Below are 17,998 nucleotides of genomic sequence, written 5' to 3' on the forward strand. Positions count from 1 at the left end.
CTGAGGTAGTCCTCTCCCTTCCAGTGGGAGCTAGACCTAGCAACATTTATTTAATGAACAGAATATGGCAAAAGTGACAGGATATCACTTCCCAGGTTATGTTATAAGGGCTGGAATTTCCGTCTTGCTCACACACCACTCTGCTCACTGGCTCTTCTTGCTAAGCCAGCTGCTATACTGTGAGCTACCCCATGGAAAGGCCCATGTGTCAAGGAACTGAGAGTGGCCTCTGTCAACAGCCAGTGAGGAATTAAATCCTGCCAACAACTGCACGAATGGCCTTGGGAGTGGATCCTCCCTCAGTCCAGCTCTGAGATGACTGCAGCCCTGTGAGAAACCCTGAGTGGAGGACCAAGCTAAGCCTCAAATCATGTCTGGGAACTGGGAGACAACAGATACAGCTGGAAGCCATTGAGCTCTGAAGTAGTTTGTTACAGTGATTGGTAACTTACACACCACAGCAGGGCATGTCTTTCCAAAGGCACAAGGGGCTAGAGGGCTCAGTGGGCAGCCAGCTGGAGCTCCAGTCTTCCCCAGGTGCTAGCAGCAGATGCCAATGCAGTCCCAGCAATAACTCAGAGGATTCTCACTTTCATTTATTTTCTAAGCATATACAAAAGTCTGACATGGTGCAATGATGTCATCAAGAGATAACAGAACACATAGGAGAGGTTTGGGTTTCCTCTCTGGCCCCAAACCCCTCAGGAAGGCACAAATACGTGAGGCTTGGGTTCGGGGGCCACTTGTTCTGGAACCAATCTGCTGCTCAGAAGGCCAGGCCCCTTCTGAAGAGGAACCTCTTCCTCATAACCAGACTCAGGTGAAGGGAAGGTATACTGAGGGCACCCAGGAAGTGTGAGCTCCAGGCCAAAGCTGAGTCTGTGCTGAGTCCATGTCTTCAGCCACCTGAGAAAAACCAGTTACTCCACCAAGTTCATGGTGGCTGCATCCTCCCTGCAATGGTGCATGCACATTGTCATGTCCTTTCCCCTGCACAGTGTCATTGCCACCCCAACCCTCATCCTGGAGGCCAGTCCCATGTGAGTGACTGGGAGTGTGGTAGGGGTGGCAGAAGGGAGATCAAACTGGAGCATTCCAGATGCCTACCACTGGCCTCACACAACGGGGCAATGATGCTCTCCAACTCCTCCTTGGCAGAGAAACTGGTCCTGCAGTTTCAGGACCAGACGAGTGTGGGATAGTGGAATAGAGGGGCTTGTATGAGAAACAGCTTTTGCCTCTCATCCCTAGGGGCAAAAAGTGAATCATATAACTGGCCTGAGTCACCAATGGCAATTCTTCCCCTGTGAGCCAAGACTGAGTTCACAGTCTTGGGAAGAAGAGGGGTTGGCTAAGCCACCCAGATTAGACCCAGATTTAGCCACCACCTAGAACAGGGCAAACCGGAAGTGGAAGAGCTGGGAATACTGACTTTTTCCTTCTTAAAAAAAACCTAACATTGTAATGGTTTAGCAAAATTATTATAATTTCTTTTAAATAATCCACAGACACCCATGACACTTCCACATTTACAGAACAAAAAAGCACTTGATAGAAAATGATTTGTAGCTGGTTCCTCCCAGGTGTTGGCTCAGTTCACCTCCAGGACCTCAGTCTCTGGGAGGCCGAATTTGGTCTTGTGCTTGTCGAAGAGTTTCACCAGGGCCTCCATGTACATGGTGTGGTACAGGTCGATGTCCTGCTGGGTCGGGTGCTCCAGCTTGGGGATGGTGATGGGCTCTCCCACTGCAAAGACAGAGCAGAGGCTTCCAGTTAGTCAACACCCTTCCCCTGGACATCCACCATGATGCTGACGGCAGTTATGCTGGGCTGCGGGCCCGCCATGTGGCAGGAACTGTGCCAAATGCTTTATGTGCTGCATCTCAGGTTGTCTCCTATTACAGATGAAAAGACTGAGGCCCAAGGGCATGTGAAGGGACCCACCCAAGGTCACACAGGTGCTGAGCAGCAGATGAAATCAAGACTCGTTGAAACCACTGCACTTTGCTAGGAAGACCTATGAGAGTCAGGGCATCAAGTAAGAAGCTTTGCTCTTGCTCTGCTCTGGGCAAGCCATTCTGCCTCTCTGACCCTCAAGTTTCCTGATTTGTCACATGGGGATTCTTCTTCATAGGGCTTTTCTAAGGATTCTGTGAGAAATGTGACATGCTTTAAAAATTGTAGGCCAGGCATGGTGGCTCATGCCTGTAATCCCAGCACTGTGGGAGATAAAGACCCACAGATTGCTTGAGCTCATGAATTCAAGATCAGCCCCGGGCAATATGGTGAAAATAGAAAAAAGTTAGCTGGGCATGGTAGTGCATGCCTGTAGTCCCAGCTACTCAGGAGGCTGAGGTGGGAGGATCGCTTGAGACTGGGAGGCGGAGGTTGTAAAGTGCCAAGATTATGCCACTGCACTCCAGCCTGGATGACAAAATAAGACCCTGTCTCAAAAGTAAAGAAATATAAAAATAAAAATTGTGGTTAAGGGCAGGAGGGAGAAGACCAGTATTTATGGATTTGTACATTGCTTTGTTTTCTTATCCTGCTGCATTTCCATACCCAATCCATTCCTATGTCCTGCCAATGCTATTTCTTAAATTTCTCCCAAATCATGCACATCTCTTCCATCACCACTGCTACTCCTTGGCCCGAGCCACTGGCTACCAAAACAGGTTCTGGGCTGGTCTTGTGGCTTCCATTTTTCCAACCCATTTTCAATCTAGCAGCTCCAAGGATCATTTAAAAATGCAAATCTGAACCTCCCCTCCCAAACACTTTCCATTCTCAAGGTGAAGAGCAAATTCCTTCATACTGCCCACAGGACCCAGCAGAAAGCAAAGATCTGTGTGAGCTTTGGCCCCTCAAGTCCACTGCCGAGGGCCCACATGCCCCTGGGGGATCCATTAACATGAACACACACACCTACAATAGGTAATTCTTTAGAATCCTCTAAACCGTCCCAAATATACCCAAAACAACACAGACAAGGGCCAAGTGCACCCAATGCTTTCCACTCTTCTGACAGGTCTATGCTGCAATCATATTAATGTTTTTCTTTCTCTTCTTCAAAAAAATTACACAATCTTGTTTCTGAACTTGACTTGGGCTATTGTTTCTGATAAAAATTGAATTTCCTCCTCTCTTTTGCTAGGTAATTCCTATCAGATAGCAGTGTAAAAGTTCTGTCTTCCCTGAGGTCTGCTATGACTTCCTAGAGCACCTGTGCATCCTCATCACATTCCCCCACTAGTCTTTGCTATAATAGTCTTCCCTAATAGACTAGTGGGTGCTACAAACCCAGAGACTGCAGGTTTTCTTTTCTCACGCATCACAGAGTTTGCTTGGCTCATTGCGTATGCTCAATTACCCCACCCCTACTCCTACCCCTCATCACCAAGCCCATCAGCACCCAACACTTCAAAGTCCTCATGGCTAAGGGCATAACCATCAGAGCCAGATGGCCTGCAGCCTGGGGGCTTACCAACAGTGGTGATGGGCTTGGAGTAGGGCACCAGCCCCCAGGTGTCAGAGGAGAAGAGGCCTCGGCCATGGAAGATGCATGGAGCAAAGCCAATGTATTTCTGGAACTTCTTCTGGACCCATCGGCCCCAGGAGCCCTCCTCGAAGATCACCTGCTTGTATACTTCATTCTCTCCAAAGGAGTAGATGGGAACCAAGTCAGCTCTGGAAGGGAGAAGCCAGGGTCTGTAACACCCTAATTACTGGGTTCATTTTCTATGTCGGCCTAGAGGCCCTGGACACTGATTAAGTGGCCCCCTCCCCTAACTGGGTGTACCAGAATCACCTGGGGTATCCCAAGCTCACATGTTCCCTCTCTACCAGGTTCTGATGGGCCTTCTGCCCCACTGCTAGTGACTGGGGAGCATATCAGAGCTCTGGGCCCCCTAGGCAAAGGGAAGAATAAGAACCCTGCTCTGGAATGCCTGTTTTCCACCTCTTTCTGCAGGACCAGCCTCTGCTGGAAGTTCTCTCTGTCCCATAGCCAACCCAGGCCTCTCTCAGTCCTGGACTCATGCCATTGTGTCACAGTCTCAGCACACTATGTTGTCACTGTGTGTCCCTCCACCCTCCCCTACCCTTGGTGCTCCCTGAAGGCAGGGACTGGGTCCAATTTGACTGTGTCCCCAGGGACTCGTCCAGGGCTGAGCCTGCAGGGCAGCCTCTTCTTCCAAAGCCTGAGGTAAGGTCTCCAGGGGACAGAGAAAAGAGCTGCTGTCCCCCAGCCACATTCCACACGAACTTCCTTCCTGACCTCCTGTTCTCCCAGCAAAATGATGTACTCTGGCCCCAAGTGGTCTAGTACTGCATCTAAGCCTGGACTCTCAGCCCACTTGCAAGGGCCCACAGGCCACAAGTTACATCTCTGCCCACCCAGACACCCAGCCCACACATGGGCAAACTTGGCCCACACTGTGCAGTCTGGGATCCAACATCCCCTCCCTAACAGAATGACTGACTTCCTTCCATGCCCTCCTGGGGTCTGGGTCCTGCTTTCAGGGGCCAAGCAGCCTGCTGCCCCAGGCTGAGGAAAGCACTGGAGGGGGTGTGTGTGTGATGTGGTGTGTGGGGTGTGTGTGTGTGTGTGTGTGTGTGTGTGTGTAGAGAGAGGCACTCACCCATGGCGCAGGGCTAGTTTCACAAAGCCCTTGCGATTCCTCAGGGTTACTGCATTCTTTCCAGGCATGGAACTTAGAGACTCAGCTGCGCCCCCCACCACGATGATGATGGCATTGCCACTCCCATTCTTTGAAAGCAAATAGTCTATGGTGTCCCGGTTGACAGGGCAGATGCCTTGGGGGAAGGGGAGGACACACAGTCAGGGTTGCCCCAGGATCAACTCCCTATCTTCAGCACACAGTCAGGTGCAAAACACAAAGAACCCTGGACTTAGGCCCCAGACCCAGCTCAGCCCCTTTGGAGTTGTCTAGTTTTGCGTAAGCTATTTATTTTTCTGAGCCCGAGTTTCCTTATCTGGAAAATGCAGCTAATGATACAAAGTTGTTTTGGAAATTCATGCATTTGGCAAATATTCCCTGGGCCCTATTCTGCCAAGTTGGTGCGAGGTGCTAGGGATCCCAATGCATAGGCTGGTGGGAGGCCTCAGGAGGGTGAACAATTACAGTGCCAAGGACAACAATCAGGTTGTACAGAGGGCAACACAGGGGCTGGGGGTTCCCAGAAAAGGGGGTCAGAGAAGGCTTCCTAAGGAAGATGTTATCCAAGCTGAATTCTGAAGATTGTATAGACAGCTTTTCTTCTCAGCCCTGACCCACCGTGTCTGCAGCAGGTTGCATCTCCTAATGCAGGCCCAGCACCAAGAAATGGTGTATTGGTTCCCTGTGTCACCCCGTTCAATGAAGAGGCTCAGGCCTTGACAAGAGTGCCCAGCAGGAGCAGGCAGGGGTGGATTCTCACCTCCAGACATCAGGTACTCCCTCAGCACAGGCATTCGGAAGTTGCCTGCCAGTGTTGCCAGGTAAGGCCGTATGCCCGGGAACTTCTTGCTCACTTCTGTGGCCTCTGTGCTGAAGTTGCAGAAGGCACCCAGGCCCATGATGCCATGGGGGTGGTATCCAAAGATATAGTTCCTGGTTGTCGACAGGTTGTGTGTCTTCACCAGCTGCAAGGATGACCTTGGGTCAGAGGAAACTGGCTGGGAGAGGGGTCTGGGGCACACCCAGAGGGTAGGGAGGGAATGGATGTATCATTTCCCCTGGGCTTCCGTGGGCCTGCAATGACTCTCCACACCTGACCTCAGACTCTCATCTCCAGGGGCACAGTGCTAGTATTAGGCAGTCACCATTTGCACTGTGGGTCTCTGGGAAGGGGTGGGCAATGTCTGCCCTTCTCCCTCTCAGTCCCTAGCCAAGCACAGAGCAGCTCCTCTTCTTTATACTCTGCCAGCCTCCTGCCTTCTCTCTCTTTGGCCCATCCTCCTTGCGACAGCCAGAGTGATTATTCTAAGACTCAAATCCAACCCTTGTCTCTCTCAGACTGGAGAGGGTGTCTGGCTTCATGTCAGTAAAGTCCAAGTTCCTGAGTTTGGCAACCAGGGCCTTGGCTGCAAGCTCTGCCTCCACTATCAGTCTCCCCGGACTGTGAGCTCCTTGTAGGTAGGGTCTACTTGACCCTGTGCTCTGGGGCTTCCTTAACAACTCACAGAGTGATACGGGCAGCCCACCTCCTACTGCCCTGGCCTGGAGAAGGGACACTGCAGCTGGCTCGAATGGAAACTTCCCCACAGCCAGCTGGGCTCAGCTCATGTTCTAAGGCAGAAAGGACAGGACAGGACAAGCGACAGCCCTGTGCCAGCCAGCCTAGGGTAGGGATCAGTGTAAGGGTGCAGCAGCTGAGGACCTGATCTGTGGCACTAAGGATACTGGGAAGCTCCAAATGATGACTGGCTTCCTCAGGGCCCACCCCCTGCTCTGGGGCTGGTGTTTGAAGGGGTGGGTGACGCAGTTTCCCTAAACCCTGAGCCAAGAGAGACAGAGCCTGTGACACCTACTCTGCATTAAAAGGAATGTGAACAGGGTGAAAGATGCTGAGAGAGACAGTGAGTAAGGGTATTCTGCTCATAAAAACATCACTTTTATTCTGATTAGAAAAACAATAAACAGGGCCAGGCATGGTGGCTCACGCCTGTAATCCCAACACTTTGGAAGGCTGAGGTGGGAGGATTGCTTCAGCTCAGGAGTTTGAGACCAGCCTGGGCAACATGGTGAAACCCTCATCTCTATAAAATTACAGAAATTAGCCTGGCATGGTGGCACACACCTGTGGTCCCAGCTACTCAGGAGGCTGAGATGGGAAGATGGTTTGAGCCCAAGAGGCAGAGGCTACAGTAAACTGAATTGGGCCACTGCACTCAAGCCTGAATGACAGAGTGAGACCCATCTCAAAAGAAAAAAGAAAGAAAGAAAGAAAAGAAAATGGTAAATACTCTTAATTTTAAAAATATAGGAAAGCAAAAAGAAAATTTAAAAACACCTGTAATATTCCCATCCAGATAAAACAATCTGATGCATTGAGTCCTTTTTCTACTCAAAAATACACATGCTCTTTTTCAGAACCCATAAAATTGAGGTTATATGAGTTGATATCATTTTAATATCATTTTCTACCAAACATACAGCTATCTGTCCTTATCAAAATTCCTGTTCCACGTCTTCTCATGGCTGCATTAGTAGTCTACTGCACAGCACTCTTGCATGTAACAGCACAGACTCAAACCCTGATTGATGAACATTTTTAAAGCTTCCAAAATTTCCCTCTTAGAAGTAATGCTTCAATAAATACCTTATCTTTGTCCACATATCTGATTATTTTTGTGAGACAGACTTCTAGAAATACAATTCCTGGATAACAGGGAATGAACACGTTGATCTTTTTGGCTGCCCTGCCTCAAGAAAGGTCGTCAATGACACTCCCGCCTAAGTGCTGGAAAGTGCCCCTTCCCTGTACTGGTGCCAGCTGGAAGCAGAATCACTGGCCACCAGCAGAATGTCAAGAGCTTCTGCAAGTCTAGATTTGGGAACCTCCTGGCGAAGTTGAAGGAACTTGTGTGCAGTTCTCGGGGAGAGGTGCTGCTGGCTGGCCTTGGAAAATTGAAATCCCAATCTTCAGGTGACAGAGGGCTCAGGGGGATGGAACAGAGTGACTGGTACCATTCCCAGTTCTGGTGCTGTCAGTCTGTGCAAATGTAAGCAAACCTCTCTCAGTCTCATCCCCACTGCTTGGGACATTGATGGTCTTTTTCCTGCTTTGCCTTTGGTAAACAGATTACAGTTGCTCTAAAACCCAACAAACTCTCAGCTGCTCCCCCAAATAAACGGGAAAAAGCAGCAGTCTAATTCATGGCTAGTGGGGCTGGGGACAGTGAGAAGATCTCAAAATCTAGTTTACATGAGCTCTGTGAGATTGCCGTTCCAATGTTTTGCCTAAGAAGTAGGTCTGACCCTCAAGTTAGCTCTCATTGAAGCTGGAATTTAAAAATTCCTTGTGCCAGTTTTGATGAAAAAGATATTTAGACATTTGAGGGAAGAGCTGGAGCAGCCAATACCGGGCAGGAAACTTGGAAACTTGCTTCTGAGCTCATGGCCAGGCCTGGAATAGTTTACCCTGGCAGGTGACCATCATGTCATACAGCATCTTTGTCCCCTTTCCATGGCCCCCACTTCTCACTGGGCCCTGATAAACAGGAATCCACAGCACAGCATGGGCTGGCGGAGCCCTGAAAGGTCTAGGCCATTCCTTGGATGACAGGGGGGAAGCTGAGGCCTAGAGAAGGGAGCTGCACTTTTCCTGTGGAGGTCACGGCAAATCATCCTGCATGTCTGGAGCAGGCCACTAGCTGCACTATTCCCTGGGCTGCTGGATGAAGATGTGTCACCCAGTGGGCCCCTAGGTGGCTCTTTCGATCATTTCCTCCCTCTCCAAGGATCTATCTGATGGGACATTTTGTTGAATGAGGTGCCTTGAGACACAGTGCAGGTCAATGGCCTTGCTGTCGGACCCAGAAGAATGTAGGCATCTGACTGGCTCTGATCTGTTTTCATGTCACACTGTCCTCCCCCAAGGCTGGAGAGAATGTCCATTCTGGAGGAAGGGGGAGAGACACCACCAATGAAGGCTCTGTTGACATGCCTGCTCTTGTGTCCTCTGGCTACCTGTTTACCGTGGCAAAGTCCCAGCCTAATATGATACCCAGGCCAGGCCTGCTGGCTAATGTCAGTCTGGGACACATTCCTATCAAGTCATTCCTTATACCCTGCTTCCCAGGAGAGGAAAGGTGCACAGATATGCTTGTCTCATCACAGCACCGAATAGAGGAAGAAATACAGGCCCACAGAAGAGCAAAGACTTAAGTTTACATGGCAAGGCATGGTGATGGTGAAAGGAACACAGGAGTAAGAATGTGGGCCCCAAAGCAGACAGCCCTGGTTCCTACACTAATCATGCTACTACTTAAGCTTCATGACTATGGGATAGTCCCTCCTCTGTGCCTCAGTCAGCCTATCAGTGAAATGAGGCAGATGGACAGACAGGTGATTCTAAGCTTAGAGAGTCTTTCCTAGTCTCCTCTCCATGGGTCCTGCCTATACCTCGGGGAGAGGTGGCCTGGGGCACTGCCTGCTCCTCTTCCAGGTGGCTGGTGGTCTTGGTGGCTGTTGCTAACACACAAGCCCCACCTGTGCCAACAGAAGGGATACTCTCTGGGTCAGATGAGCTGCTCCGGTGGCAAAGAGCAGAGTCCCACCAGGAAGGGAGTAGGTGGGTGAGTGGGTACAGTGGCAGATCTTCATTACATGATCATTGGCAAGAGGCCAGGAAAAGGAGGTGGGACAGGAGGGTCATGCACACCCCTGCAGTGTGTCAGACCTGATGTCACATCACCAAGGCCAAATCCTGCCTGTATAGAAGGGGAGACGAGGCCCCAAGGGACAGGGCCCAGCCTAAGCCCCAGGTTAAGGCTCAACACCCCAGCCTGCCTTGGGCCATTTGACTTTTGTCCTAGTGCTCCAGAGAGTCCTCATAGGGCCAGTTTGCATGTGCCCTATGGCTCCAACTCCCAGCTGACTTATTGGAACAGAGATGTGAGAAGGACATGGGGGGTTGTTTTGGTTCTTTCGGAAGGGTGGAGATCAGAAAGGGAAGGACAGCTGCCTGTCCCAGGTCTGACCAGTGGTCATCAGGTCATCCTGCTCTAAGTGGAAGCCTCCTGGAGGCTTCCAGAAGACCAAGCCACAGTGGCTACAGAGAACACTGGGGCCTGGCCCCTGACGTAAGAGAGAAAGCAGAGAAGTCTATCATCACTCACACCCAATTAGAACTGATCACTTCTCATCATACAGACAGCTCCATTTTGCAGATGAGGCTCAGCAGGCTTGAGAAAGTCTGCTCATGGCCCCATGGCAGAAAGTAACAATGTCTAGCAGGATCCATTAGACAGTAAGCCCACCCCAAGGGCAGGGCTGACATGACCCTATGCCCAGCACAGAGCCCTGCACTAGACAGGGAACAAGGGCAGCAGGTCAATGAATGGAGCGACACGGCAAGAACTTAAACACAGATATCTAGCAGCAAAATGGGAGAGGGAGACTCAGGAAGCTAGAATCAATCCTATCGGTAAATTCAGGGATTGAATCTCTCCCATAGAAACAGGTAGTAGGAAATGAGTGGAAAAGAACTTAGACCCTGGATTCAATAAGCCTGGATTGTGGTTGCAATATTGCCATCATATGAGACAATGCAGCCTGGACAAGTCCTGCCCATCTCTGAGGCTCGGTTTCTTTACATTCAAAATGAGAGGGTTGGGTCATATGATGCAACTTTCTCCCAATAAAAACAGCTTCCAATTTTCTGCAGTCAGAGAGATGGTGTCAGGAAAAGGAGAAGGAACCCTGACCCTGAGAAGCAGGAAGGTCCTGGGAAGACTGGGCTTAGGCTAAGGATGAGCAGAAGGAGCTGGTCCTGCCACCTCACAATACCGGATGCAGTGAAGGAATGCAGGGTTACCCAGCCACTGCCCCCAGGCAGCACGCCAGGTTATCTGTCACTGACTCACAGCAGAAAATATACACCACCCTGCACCTGCCAGAACACTTTCACACTCACGCACTGCCTCCACTCTTCAGCACCCCTCCCTTCTGTGGGGGGTACTCCAGCAGCTAGGGTGTGCTGGGACTAGGGTATTGAGTGAGCTAGCCATACAAGTCTTTCCCCTGTGGTGAAAACCTTCAGGATCCTGCCAGAGTTATCCTCAATTTACCAGTATTGTCCACATGTATCAAGGCCAGATGGCTGTGCCTCACCAGCCCAGCTTGCAGACCAGGCAGGGCCAGACAGAGCCACAGTTTCCCTGTCAGGACCTCCGGGCTGGCACAGAGAAGATGGGTACTCAGAAGAGCATGGGGTCCCCAGCACAGCCAGTGGCACAGTAGGAAGGAAATCCAGAGACCAACTTGGTCTAAACTTGCTTCCCTGTGGGTGGGTTAGGCACAAGTTCAGATTTCCAATCCATTCCTACCCTCCCACGACAACACCCACAGCACTTTACCTGGATGGGAAAGTAGTCCCGGAAGTAGCGCCACACGGCCCAGTTTCGAACCCACTGTGACCTTCTGCCACCTTCCAGGGAATAAAATACAGAGTTGGTGGGGTTGGGGGGTACATTTGGGCAAGGCAGACAGGACAGGGCCAGTGTGAAACCCAAGCAGTGACCATCACCCCATACAGCATCTTTGCCCCCTTCCCACTGGGTCCCTTTCCTCATTCATTGCCTCATGTTATACAAATCCTCGACTGAACTCTTTTGAGGACCAGAACAGTGCCCTTTGAGGAGCTTTTAACCTCCCCCCAAAACTACCCACTGGACTAGCTCAGTGCTTTTCACAAAGCAGGTGTTAAAAGAGACAGCACTCAGGATGAGGCCGTTCAGCTTGTGTAGGAGGGAGAGCATCCCCAGGGTGAGGGGTAGGCAAGGGAGGCCTTGCACTTACCTTTCTTGGGTGTGTTCCAGTCAAACACCAGCCAAGTGAAGTAGAGCACAGCGATGAGCCAGCAATCGGTGCAGAATATGTACATGAGGATGGCACTGCAGGCCACTCCTGGGGGACAGATGGCCACAGGTCAGGTCCTGCTGGGCCTCATCTCCCCCTGGGCCATGGTGGATAGAGTATTTACTGTGGCAGTAAGCTAGGCACAGCCAGGGCCATGGGCATGGGGTCCACATCCTCTAAGAAATAACTACAGGAATGCTCAGCACAGTGAGGTGCAGGCTCCCAAGACAAGAGGAGCCTCATCTCACAGACTCTGATGGACTGTCCTGGCATCAAGGGACCCATAGGCTCCATGTTATCTGAGCAGGAGCACTGAAGGAGACAGGCTTCAGTTCTTGTGAAGCTGTTCTTACTGTCCCCTCCTTGTGTGCCGACAGGCCAGCGCCCAGCCCAGACACTCTGGATAAGAGGAGGGAACACCTACCCAGTGCCTCTGCATCTCAAGACTTGGGCTGAGCCATTGTTTCAAGTGTGAGGCAGGGCAACTGTGTCCCATTTTAGAGATAAGAATACTGAGGCTCAAGGAGGAGGTAACTTGCCTAAAGTCACCCGGCAGAACAGTGGCAGAGCCAGGATTCAAACACAGGTCTGACTCTAAAGTCCATTCTCTGCATCAGATTTTATAAATTCACCAAAGTCCCAGACCATCACTAGAGGGACCTAAGAGGGGATGCTTGCCCAGGAGGAGCGCTGGCCCCCTTCCAACATAACAGATGGTCAGGCAGTCCTAGGCCAAAGCACAGAGCTCATCAGCCTCCCTCCCCTCAAAAACTCAGCAGCCAGGCACAGTGGCTCCCAGCACTTTGGGAGGCTGAGGTGGGTGGACTGTTTGAGCTCAGAAGTTCAAGACCAGCCTGGGCAACATAGCAAGACCCCATCTCTACAAAAAATTTGAAAATTAGCTGAGCAAGGTGGCACATACCTATAGTCCCAGCTACTCAGGAGGCTGACGTGGCAGGACTGCTTAAGCCAGGAGTTTGAGGCTGCAGTGAGCCATGACTGTGCCACTGCACTACAGCCTGGTTGACAGAGGGAATCCCTGCCTCAAAAGTTAAAAAAAAAAAAAAAAAACCCTTACAGCACACTTGGAACACTTGCCTGGGGGCTGGCTTCCATTGGTCACCATGTTCTGGGCCTGTAGGCCATAAAACAGACTAACCTGGCCTGGCACAGAAGGGAAGGAGAGCTTGTGCCATGCCTAGTTTATCTCATGGCTGGCCACTAGCTGCCCTCAGCGGGCTTCTTCCCTTCCATATTTTACCCAACCTTTAAGGCATATCTCAGACCTCAGCTCTTCAAGAAGTGTTCTGCAATATCATACTACCTACACATTATCTCTTGCCTGTGAATTCCCCACACTGTGGGGCCCCTTCTTCTTTGATCCCTGGTATTCAGCACAAGGGCAAAGGTAGCAGATACTTGTGTTTGGTAGAAGCGTGGCCTCCTTCCAGGACTCTCTCCACTGCCCAAGAAGGGAGGCCACCCCTTGCTGTGTGCCCAACCCCTGGTGGTCCCAGGCATTGTAAGCTGCCTGGCTCTGGATGCCATGTTCTTCTCACCATGCTGAGCCTCCTCTGGTTTCCCATGGGAGAAGATAAGGCTGGATGTAGACTCTCCATGAGCCTATGGGGAGGGAAATGGTAGTTCCTTGTTGCCCCCCAATCTAGCCCTGTTTTAGATTCTTGAGCCAGCCTCTCCCCAGAGTAGCTAAAAACAGGGTACAACTCTGTGAACACCAAGTGACGAGATGTCCAATTTTTCAGGACCAGTCTAGGAGTGTGACATTGCAGACAGGGAAGATGAGTTTCTAGGGAAGCATGTGCAGCCTACAAGAGCCTGTTAAAGCAAACTGTGAAAAGCTTACAGAAGCTTGGTGAATAGCTATGTCTAAAGGCTGCCTACAAAGTCATCTTACTGTTCAACAGTCTGCCTGATTCCCTTTCTTAGGCCTGAAAAGGGATGACTCTAGCCCCCCACTGACTCCACAGACATCCAGGCTCCTTTAGTGGTATCCTCTAAGTGGATGCTCCAGGTGGGCCGGGCAGGGATCATTAGTTTCAGGCTGTGGTCTGAGCATCCTGAAAACCTAGCTTCGAGCAACCTCTAACTCTCTTGAGGGGTAGAGGGACAGAGGAGGCTGAGCTCCAAGCCTCACTGCTTAGAGGGCTGGTCTCTCTGAGAAGGTAGGTATCCCTACCCATTTGTCCTTAGTCCACTGCTGAGGCAGCCTCCGTGGAGAAGAGGAGACCTGATGGGGCTTCCAGAGACTGCATTCTAACCTGGCCTTTCTCAGCTGGGGGCTCCCTCCCTTCCTCTATGTGTCCACAGTCCTTTCTGAAACCACTCACCATCCCTTTCATCATATGCCTCCCTCATTAGACTTCCTCCAGCAGACAGTCCTTTAGCCCCTGAGCTCCTTGGGAGCAGAAACCAGGTCAGATTAATCTCTCCATCCTCAGAAATGAAACACAGGAAGAGCAAAAGGATGAGCTAAATCCACCAAATGACCTTCCTTTCTCAGAGCCAAATCCTTGTTCTCGGAACAGCACCTCTTAGGTCGTGGGGCTGCAGCAAAAGCCACTGTTGCTGAGCTCATGAGAAGCTTAGAAGGCCCTGCTTGCCCCACACATGGAAGGCTCAGGACCACTTTCACACATCACCCTCTCCCTGCACATTATGATGGCCTACAAAAAAACTTGTGATAAAAAATTCTGGAGACCTGAGGCCCATAGTGCAGGGCAGCCTGTGGATGCTTAATGGCAGGGAAGGCAGCAGTGTGGCCTGGTGAAGAGTGTGGACTCTGGGACCAAACAGACCGGGAGCCTTGGCCCTGCCACTTACTGGCCAAGCCCCATTCCTAAGCCTTAATTTCCTTACATGGTATTAGGAAAATTAAATATGATGCTTGAACTTACTCAGCCTGGCACATAATATCCATGGACTTTAATGGGGAAACAAATGACATCTAAATTTTCACTTATCTCTTATGGAAATTTGGCATTTCCTTCACTTACCAATGTGACAAATCACAGAATTATTAGCAGTACTTATGACATGAATAGATAACAAAGGTATTTTAATGTAACTTTGTAGCAGATGCAGATATCTTAAAAAATCATTTCTTCTCATCACTACTTAAGAATTATAGTAATTATTACACTTGCTACTACATCTTTTTTATTTACTGCAATAAAAAGGCATCTGTTATTACATGTCTTATCAGCTTCTTAAAATGTGTAGATCTTTTTATATATTTTTTTTCCTTTTTTTATTTTTGTTTTTTTGTTTTTGTTTAGATATTTATATTTTATTATCAGTAGTTTCCTGTGAAATCCAATGCACCTTGCATTGAATGCTCTAAAACACTGAGAAAGGGCACAGGCCTCACCAGAATGCCAGAGAGTTCCATGGCACGAAGTGGTGGTCCAGAGAGAGACCAACAGAGCCACCATGGCCTTTGCTTGCCAGGTAAGCCTCTGCCAGCAGGTTTGAGGCAGAGGTAGGGAGTGGCTGGGGCTGCTGAGGGTGGTAATTAGCAGTAGCTCAGCAGATCTGCCTGTCCAACCAGGCCTTACAAGGCCAGGGTGTTGAGAAGATGCTGGGCCAGTTTCTGGGTTGTGGTTGGGTCTGATCAATTGTTAACCTACAGCCTGGGGCCAGTCCCCATCACATGCTATATGGGCTTGTGTTCTACAAGCTGCTCAGCTCCCCAACAGCCAGGCTGAGACCTACTAAGACAGGGATAGTGGTGGCTTTTGGGTGCAACAGGGAACAAAGGGAGCTGGTGTAGAAGACTAGGCAGCTGGAGGCTGGAGTCCCTGGGTTCTTGTCCTGGTCCCAGTACTTTCTTCTTTACCTCCTTTTTGAATAAGGAGGGGTCACACTATCCTCACTAGTCTGGGGTTCTAGTAAGTGGCCAAAGGAAAACCATGCTAGGGGTCTGAGCTGTGAGAGAGTCCGTTTAGTTTGCTCAGTTCTTCCAACCAGTGTTTGTCTTCTTGAGGCTACATGTCCCTGTAAGACTTTGAGGACAGCTATGCCCCTTCTCCTGAGAAAAATGTGCATATACTCTCATATATAATTTTGCATCTAATTTTAAGGGTTCATGGATTCCTCCCCCAAAGCCTAGGTGAGGACTGGCTGCTTCAGCCCTGGTTCACTAATTCTGGGCTTCCAGTAAGGTGAGCTACCTGGGGAATGCACTGAGTTTCTGCTCAAATCCCAACTCTGCCATTTAATGTGTTTCACAGTATCAGGTAGTTGATGAACTCTGTAAATTTCCATTTCCTCACCTGTGAAGTTCCATCCCTTGGCCCTGCAAACATGGTCTCAGAGTCTCAGAGCCCCCTCATGCGCCTGCTGGAAGGACAGTTGCTGAGCACTGACATGTAAGTCCTGATGATCCCCTACCAGCCTATACAGTCCCAAAGAGTGGGTCACCCAGAGGGACTCACCCACAGGCACTGGAATGTACTCTGTGATGCTCTGCAGCAGGTTCATCTGCCTTATCATACTGGGGAAGCTGTCTGCTATGCTGAGAGCACAGGGGTCTGGGGAATAAGAAGAGGCCTCTTGCCTCCCCTGAGCTAATCTGTATTGTCCTGCCCCTGGCCTGGATGGCAACCTAAGGATTGAGGGTATCTAGCCAGATATGCAGAAAAAGCAACGAAAGAACTGACATGGGCTGTGCTGAGAGACAGCTGGGAGCAGGCCTTGGGAAGTAGCTGGGGAATGTATTCAGCAGAGATGGGTGTGGGCTGGGAGTAGGGTCTGAGGGTACCTCCCAACAACTCCTATGTAATGGGGCCCATCATGACCAGGCCACATGCCAGGTGCTCTCATTTTTTATCTTCAGTCATCACAAAAACCATGTGAAGCAGGCACTTTCTTCACACTCAAAATGAGGAAACTAACACTCAGAGAGCTCAAGTAACCTATGTAAGGTCACAGCTTGTTTGTAGGAGATTCAAGACTTAAACCTGGCAACCACCTTAAGGCAAAGTAACATACCTGCTGGAAAATGTCTCTTGGTGGGCAGGGTGGCACTGTGGGAAAGGCACAGGCTTTAGTGGTCCTAAAGACAGGGAATCAAATCTGTGTCACCTTGGGCAAGTTACCTAGCTTCTCTAAGACTTGAGGTTTCCCATCTGTAAATGGGAACCATCACACCACCTCCCACTGAATCTCACTGAATTCTCATGCATGTTGAGGGGTAGAGCACTTGATCTGGGATGTGGTAAGGTGCTGGGGGGCAGCCTGTGTAAGAGTTACTCTTACCCCCTCACCCCTGCAGAGCATAGCTCCTGCTCTAACCTCTGCTGGGGAAGTGGACCATGCCTGTCCAACTACTCTCCCTCTAAGGCCCAGCTTACCCATTACAAGGAAGGAAAGGACCCACTGGAGCACTGAGATGACCTGTAGCTGCTTTTCCACCTTGGACCTATTGATCCAGGTGACGGAGAAGAGGTCCTGGAGGGCGGAGAGGATGCTGGAGCCAGTACCTACGGCAGAAGGGAGATGTCAGTCCATTGTCACCCTTCTCTTCAGCTGTGTGGTCCCCAATACAAACTCCACCTCCCACAGGTACCCTTCTAGATGTGAGAAGAGCATCCGCTACAGAATCAGACAGACCCAGGTTCAGATCCTAGCCCCCAACCCCATGGCTTTGTTACTCTGGGCTGTTGGCATACTTCCCTGTGCTCTAGTTTCTATTGATACACAATAGGAATGATATCCTACTCAGAGGGTCATTCTGGAGACTACATGAAGTATCTGAAGAGGCTAGTCCCAGGGCTGGGCCTTGGGAAATCTCTTGTAATTACCAGTTCTCTTCCGTCCCCTCCACCCCAGTCAAACTCCTATCCTTTATCTGGATCTAGTACAAATATTTAATCTTTGCTATCTATCTGTGAGGCCAAGGACAGAGGTTCAACATCCAATTTGCAATGTTTTTTTTCTCCAAGTGTACTTTGAGCATCCCCAATCCCTGCCCTACCTCCTGTATGTCCCAGACTAATACCTCTTCTCCATGGAGCTGAATCCTCTTGCCCCCACCCCAATACCACACCACTGCCACTTTCAGAGAGATTTACATCTTCAGCTTCACCTCAGTGCACAAAGCTTGGGGCCCAGAAAGGAGTCAAGTGGGAGTCTTTGCTTCTCCAAAGGGCCCGGTGGCCAGTGAGCTTCAGGCAGCATGAAGGACATTGAGGGCTGTAATTATGTTTGCTATCAAGCAAGTGCCATGCCTGGAATTTAGGACAAGATGTCCCCACTTAATTGGCTTGGTGCCCCCAGGATGACGCCCTGGACTCCAGCAGCTGATGGGCAGTGAGGACAGGAAGCCTGGTGACTGCAAGAGACAGCCCTGGAAAAGAACATGGGTAAAGGTTCCTCACCCATACCTCATTCCT

The 17,998-nt window shown here is 50.2% G+C and overlaps 1 protein-coding gene across 5 annotated transcripts in view; it reads right to left on the bottom strand.

Moving 5' to 3' along the window:
• Positions 1–1,465: 1,465 nt before the first annotated feature.
• The window catches only part of DGAT2 (diacylglycerol O-acyltransferase 2), a 54,858-nt gene continuing 38,325 nt past the window's right edge, over positions 1,466–17,998 (bottom strand). For all 5 annotated transcript variants that reach the window (XM_078340210.1, XM_078340207.1, XM_078340208.1 and 2 more), the window contains 7 exons: positions 16,958–17,086; positions 11,526–11,633; positions 11,084–11,154; positions 5,440–5,644; positions 4,641–4,815; positions 3,485–3,687; positions 1,466–1,746 (listed from right to left, as the gene is read on the bottom strand). In XM_078340210.1, coding sequence (XP_078196336.1) covers positions 1,592–1,746; positions 3,485–3,687; positions 4,641–4,815; positions 5,440–5,644; positions 11,084–11,154; positions 11,526–11,633; positions 16,958–17,086 — 1,046 coding nt within the window. In that variant the 3' untranslated portion in view covers positions 1,466–1,591. The remainder of the gene's footprint in view (positions 1,747–3,484; positions 3,688–4,640; positions 4,816–5,439; positions 5,645–11,083; positions 11,155–11,525; positions 11,634–16,957; positions 17,087–17,998) is intronic.

Source organism: Callithrix jacchus, chromosome 10 (genome assembly GCF_049354715.1).
Source record: "Callithrix jacchus isolate 240 chromosome 10, calJac240_pri, whole genome shotgun sequence".
NCBI classification, from domain to species: Eukaryota; Metazoa; Chordata; class Mammalia; order Primates; family Cebidae; genus Callithrix; species Callithrix jacchus.